Source organism: Rhincodon typus, chromosome 26 (genome assembly GCF_021869965.1).
Source record: "Rhincodon typus isolate 14 chromosome 26, sRhiTyp1.1, whole genome shotgun sequence".
Taxonomy (NCBI): domain Eukaryota; kingdom Metazoa; phylum Chordata; class Chondrichthyes; order Orectolobiformes; family Rhincodontidae; genus Rhincodon; species Rhincodon typus.
This window is the reverse complement of record NC_063357.1, coordinates 38,575,700-38,582,688: the sequence shown is the minus strand read 5'-3', so window position 1 is coordinate 38,582,688 and position 6,989 is coordinate 38,575,700. Positions and strand designations below refer to the sequence as shown.

At 43.1% G+C, this 6,989-nt stretch overlaps 1 protein-coding gene across 1 annotated transcript in view; it reads left to right on the top strand.

Annotated features, from left to right (window-relative positions):
* Positions 1-643: 643 nt before the first annotated feature.
* The window catches only part of LOC109930944 (ras-like protein family member 10B), a 167,204-nt gene continuing 160,858 nt past the window's right edge, over positions 644-6,989 (top strand). The window contains exon 1 of the mRNA XM_048612764.1: positions 644-868. Coding sequence (XP_048468721.1) covers positions 653-868 — 216 coding nt within the window. The 5' untranslated portion in view covers positions 644-652. The remainder of the gene's footprint in view (positions 869-6,989) is intronic.

Genomic DNA, 6,989 nt, shown 5'->3' with positions numbered 1-6,989 from the left:
GAATCCTCACAACACTTTTTAAAAGTGTGTACAGTTTATACATTTGAGATTAATGTATTAGAGCCAGAAAGTGGATTAGGCTGGTTAGCCCCTTATCAGCAGGCCCAGGCATGATAGACCAAATAAAACTACAGTAAAGTTTTATTTCTATGTAACATCCCATTTCAGTGGCAACTCAATGATCACTCAAACAACTTCCAGTAGAAGAGCAGGTGTGTGTGCATGTCTATGGGTGTGTGTGCATATCTATGGGTGTGTGTATGCATGTCTGTCTGAGTGTGTATTTACGTGCATCAGTGTATATATCTGAGTGTGTGTCTATGTGTCTGAGAGTGTGAGTGTGTGTCTATGTGTGTCAGTGTATATATCTGAGTGTGTGTCTATGTGTCTGAGAGTGTGTGTGTATCTAAGTCTGTGTATTTATGTGTGTGTCTGAGCGTGTATATCTATGTGTGTGAGCATGCTGTATGTGTCTTAAGTGTGTATATCTGTGTGTGTGTGCATGTTGAATGATGGGTCCTAATGGTTTCTTTCACTTGTTCAGGAGCGGTTCGATTGGAGCTAGGTGACCATGGTTCTCGAGATGATCTGACCGCCAGTCCCTGGAATATGCACGCCCGCCGGCCAGCTACACCACGTCTCCTGCAACGGCATGGTGACAACTTTCAAAATAGCAATCCTTGGAGCGCAAGGCGTTGGGAAATCGGCAATCGTGCACCAATTCCTCTACAACGATTACAGTGATCACTACCTGCCCACAAGAGCACGCCGTGTCTATTTGCCTGCCGTGGTCATGAACGAGCATGTACACGACCTACAGATAATGGACTTTCCGCCCATTCCCTCCTTCCCAGTCAACACTCTGCAGGTAATGGTTCTGATCTCTCCGGTTCTCCTGGGTCACGGGGGTTATTTTGGTGGATGGAAGACTGTGTTGGCAAAGCTGGTAGCAAGTAGTTTCAATTAATGGCCAATTCTGTTGACAAGTAGTAAAATCAATTGCCTAACAACTCAGAAAAGCTCATCTCGATAGTGACAGTTTCTTCTGCTCTTTTCTTAAAATACCTTTGCTCCCTTTTTGGCTTTCAATAATTTTATTTATCTTAAATTACTTTCTACAGTTCTGCTTTGTCCCTCTTAATTCCTCTGTGTCTGGTCCCCCAGTTTTATAGGCTTTTATTAAAGGTTACACAGATCATCAAACTTTTGTACCTCACTCTCCTAGCCCAGCAATGACCTTCTTTTTCCATATCTTTGTCATTTGCACTGGTAGATTAACCCAAACGTCAGGGCAATTCAATTTACTCTCAGGAAGTGGCTACTGTTGTTTTTTTCATTCATTTGTGAGATGTGGGCATCACTGGCAGGGCCAGCATTTATTGCCCACCCCTAGTTGCCCTGGAGAAGGTGAGGGGGGGGGGGAGCCACCTTCTTGAACCGCTGCAGTCCACCTGCTGTGGGTTGACCCACAATGCCATTAGGGAGGGAATTCCAGGATTTTGACCCAGTGACAGTAAAGGAACGGCAATATATTTCCAAGTCAGGATGGTCACTGGCTTGGAGGGGAACTTGCAAGTAAAGATGTTCCCATGTTTCTGCCGTCCTTGTCCTTCTAGATGTAATTGGTCCTGAGTTTGGAAGTTGCTGTCTGAGGATCTTTGATGAATTTCTGCAGTGCATCTTGGTAGATAGTACACACTGCTGCTACTGAGCGTCGGTGGTGGAGGGAATGGATGCTTGTGGATGTAGTGCCAATCAAGGGGGGCGGGACTGCGTTGTCCTGGATGGTGTCGAGTTTCTGGGAGCTTCACACATCCAGGCAAGTGGGGAGTATTCCATCACACTCCTGACTTGTGCCTTGTAGATGGTGGACAGGCTTTGGGGAGACAGGATGTAAGTTATTCACTGCTGTATAAGGGTTGCATTTATTGCCTATCCCTTATGTCCTTGAGATGGTTGTGGTGAGCCTTCTCCTTGGACAGCAAATGGTTTGACTGAATTAGAAGCTTGTTAACTCACTTTGGAATGCAGGTTATATAGAATGGTGGTTTCCTTCTCTGAGGATATTATTGAAAATGGTTGTGTATTTACAAGACCTTTTTAATTGTACTTATTAGCTTTACATTTCCTAATATTTTAAATTAAATTCAAGTGGTGCTGATGTAAGATTTGAACTAGAAATGTTAGAGCCCTGGATTGCTCATGCATTACATTTCCACACTTAAGCCCCAGGTGGTTTAATGAATCAGGGAATGTGAAATGCAAATTCTAATTTTTCTTTATGCAAATCAACTTTACATTGCTTAACTTCCTCGGGTTTTACTGGCTTAATATTCCTGAAGTAATATTCTGTGTTTAATTTAACTGCAGTGCAAGTTATAGCTAGTTTCTCCCATTCAACCCATTGATTTCCTTTGCCGTTATCCTTTTCTTCTATATTGACTTTGCTTATTTTACTTGGCACTGCCACAATACATCTTGATCTTTGCCATCTTCTCATGGGTCATCCACTCCTGTTCTGATGTCACCACAACTTTCTATCTGTTCTTGTCCTTACGATCATAGAATCCCTACAGTGAGGTAGCACCATTCAGTCCACACTCTGACCCTCCAATGTGCATCCCACCTAGAACCCCTCCTCCCCCTATCGCTGTAACCCTGCATTTCCCATGACTAACCCACTTCATCTACACATCCCTGGACACTATGGGCAACGTAGCATAGCCAATCCACCTAACCTGCACATCTTTGGACTGTGGGAGGAAACCGGACACACAGACATGGGGAGAATGTACAAACTCTACACAAACAGTTGCCCGAATGTGGAATCAGACCCAGGTCTCTGACACTGGGAGGCAGCAGTGCTAACCACTGAATCAACATGCCACTCTTTTTCTTAGAAGTTCCATTACGATAACTCACATTTCCCCTCTTTCTATTTGCACTACAGAGGACATTTCCAATTCTATCTCTTCTTGGCGACTTTCTTTGAAAGTGGTTCCAGACTTTTTTCCTTTCTCATTACTCCACTTATCTATTTCATCTTCTGCATCTTGTTACTATCCCAGTTATTGCTGAAAAAAACACACATTTTGATGAAGTTTTTTTGTCTTGGACTCACCAGGTCTATTTGAAAGAAATGCTGATCTGAAGGGAAAACAGCATTTATATTAATATAAGCTTGATACTTTAATTGTCAGTCATCATTTAACAAGTGCATTCTCCATAGAAATGCTGGCATTAATCAGAATCAATTTGCCAACCAATCTGCCACCACTAACTCCGGGTAATGGAAATTATTCACTTCATTCCATCTAATATCTTTGGTCTACTGACCCTCAAACCCCGAGTGTTTTTCTCCAGTGCCCCAACAGAATGAGTCTTCATCATCCCCACCACACAGCTCAATGTTATCTGCAGATATCATTGACTGTGCATTTCCTGACTCACTTGCTGAGCTGGAACAAATCAGGATGAGGAAGGGGGCTCAGTCCTGAGTCTTCATTAACTCAATTTTGGCTTCAAAACTCTGACTCTCTTCCACAGTGTTTTTTGCTCATGTGGGGCTCCTTGCCATTAACCTGGATAAACTTAAATTTATTCAAACAGTGTCTTGTCCCTTGATACCTGGAATTGATTGGTCTGATATAAATGTGCTCCAGAAATCATTCAAACTCTGTTCCGAACTAACATCCAGCAGGACACCATCTCCAAGCTCCAGCTATGGATCTTTATATTGTTACACATGAGCACGGCTTGAAGGTGTGGCTGCAACATTATAGTATCAACATCTCCTATATATCAGGACAATGCAAGGTTGTGTTTAATTGATTTTTCTGGAAATAAATTAATGAAGTGACTGTATAGGTTGCTATTGGCATATCAAGAATATACAGTATAGGCATGTTGACATATTGGGCACATATCATTGACAGACTATTGTATGATGTGGACAGGACAATTTGAGGACAATGCCAGCTGTTTGGCTGGCAAGGGACAATAGGAGATTTACAAGTAATGGAGATGGCCCACTGTTCTTACAAAGTAGAAAGGAGAGGAGACAATATGGGCACAAATCATTAAAACAGCACCAGTTTGCGAGACTGAGCTGTTGAAGGATTTTCTCAATGTTTTGATCTGTAATGTTGAAATTGGGCACCATGACAGCTCAGAATGTAATTAGGTAAAGCAATTGATAACAGATTCAGTGACCATTTTACATCCCTTCTCAACTGAAGACAGTGAAATGAGAATGAGCCGTGATGTAAAATGAGCCATCAATTCACAATCAGCTGATCAATCAGTGAAATACTGCAGATACTGGAAATCTGAAACAAACACTGCTATTATTTCGAAGGCTCCCTGTCCAGTGTTTTGGGCAGCTTGGAATTTTGATGGATATCGCAAATCCAGCAGACTGGAAAAGTTGCAGGAGGTGAAAGCTTATTTCCCAATTCAGGTTCGATGCCCTGAGGAGCATGGAGTTTTTGTCTATCATTCAGCATTGGAAAGTGGCACATCAGTAGCAGTAACTGAGAAACTATTGGAAAGTGGGTACAAGGTATAGACCCAGAATAACTATCGGAAACTGGGGAACTCTATACAGACTCAAAATAATGATAACACTCTAAGGACCTGCGCACAGACCCAGAATAACTACTGATAAGTAGAGGGCTGTGTACAGACAAAAATGGCTTTCACAAACTGAGGACTGTGTATCAATTGAGATTAATTAAGAGAAAGTGGGACAAGATCAAATTACCACTTTTAATTCATCCTCATCTTCCTCCAAGTGTCAGTGTAACAGGATGCCATGTGGTGACAATATTGAATTTGCTGGGAATCAGATAAACATCATGAGATGTAATTAACCCTTCTCGCCAGTTTGTGGGGATGCAGGCAGCATGCTAATTTTGTGTTGCCTGCTCATTTAACCAATAGTGACAAACAGCACAGGGCTCAGCGTGCTGCAGAGTGGCTTCATGCCTCCATAGATGTGGGGAGACAGGGTTCATACAAAGCTAGCTCCACTGAAAACTGGAACCACTGTTCAACATAGAGTCAGGAGGCACCCTGTAAATGCAAAGTGCATTTTGGCAGCAGTAGGTATTCAAACTGGAAATGACTCAACAGTCCAGTGAGTGTGTCCTCAGGTCCTCAATTCAGTAAAGGAGGGTGCATGCAGGGAATTGAAGAAATATCAACTTCCCTCAGGCATTCAGTATGGGCTAGGCTTTCCTTCCATTTAATGGTTATGAAGGCAATGAAAGCAAATGATCATTGAGGTCAATGCCTGCAGTCTGCACTGAGGACCCAGGTACAGTGCCTCAAAAGTTTGCAGTCTTCGTGGTGTGGTCAAGGTTAGTGAATACACATTCACGTGCCATTTTCCCACAAATGAGCTGCTGGTCTCACACACACTGCTCTATTCGCGATACCGTCTCCACTCACCTATCACCAACCTCTGCTAATCCTGACTTATATTCAACATTCATTGCCTTATCTCATTCCCTATACACTAAGCACCATTGCAGACCTCACCCTCACATCTCACAGTATGCACAACCTGCCAGCTATTCAGCTGTGGCAGGCACATCACCATACTCACTGGCACAATGCCCTCTCTTCTACAGGGCACGGTCCATAATGTGAGATGGCAGCATTCCACTTGGAGGGGGGCGAGGAGAAGCATGGATCATGGAAGGAAACACATTCATGGTTTCAGGAATGTGGCCTGTATGGGATTGAAGCTGTGGAAGATGACACTATGTTTCTCTGTAATTGTCCTTCTCACATCCTACCTCCTGCTCACCCTGCAACCTCTTCAAACGTACAAGCTGCAAATGGTATAAGCATGTAATTCCTGCTATTCCCCCTTCCCTGGCCCAGTCCTATCCTTTCTGATATCCAGGAACAGGCACCTGGTTAAGAGTTGGTGCAAGCGACAGAGGCCCAAGAGGATGAGAAACTGGTGGCAAAGAAATACCATTGCACAATTTCATACTCAAAGCCACCAGCTCCAGTACTGGCACTGCACAATCTTCAGTGGTGTCTATAAAAGTGGCATCAGAGACTAGGCTGCAGCGTGGTCAGGGGGTGAATGTAGCTTATGCGCCAACTCGTCAGGGCAAGAAAGCACATGAGCTCCACTTCAAGGGATTCAGGTACTATCTCTGACGGGCAGTGTGTGAAAAAGTTATTGGATACGTATATGGGCACATTGGTACCAAACAGGAAATGTGTGGACACCATTTTGGTGTTGCAATGACACCTATAGCCCAAGCTGCAGGTATATGAGAGGTGCAGCCCTTCTTTTGTCCTCTGTGTTTTTCACAATCAGTTCAGCTGCAGTTACATTGGAGCAGTTGATTTAAAGTAGTCTTTTTTATGCATATTTCTCCGAATCATGATAAATGAGATTTCACTGTCTGAATTTAAATCTGACAGTTTATTGTGCGAGGTTCCTTCTCTGTTGTTGATCAGAGTTTGACTACTATCATGTTACACAGCAACTCGACACAAAGAGCAAATACTGCACGTTAATGACAATGAGAGAATAGCAGTCAAAGACTCTGTGTTGTTAAGGTACAAGGCAATCCATGGCCATGTCAGAAAAGCACAAGGTTTTTCTGATGATTTCATTATGTATTTTCACATCAATTTGCACCCCTGAATACACTGCAAGTTGTTTTCTCTAACAATGCACAGCTCTCACAGATTGTATTAGCTAACAGAAAGAAAGATATACCTTTATGTTGCATCTTTTATACCCTCAGGCCCTTTTGAAGCACTTTACAGCCAGTTAAGTACATGTTGAAGTGTGGTTACTGCTGTAAGACTGCGAAAAGTGGCAGCCAACTCGAAAGATCCCATAAATAGACAATGAGATAATAAGGTGTAGAGCTGGATGAACACAGCAGGCCAGGCAGCATCAGAGGAGCAGGAAGGCTGACGTTTCGGGCCTAGACCCTTTCTGAAGAAGGGTCTAG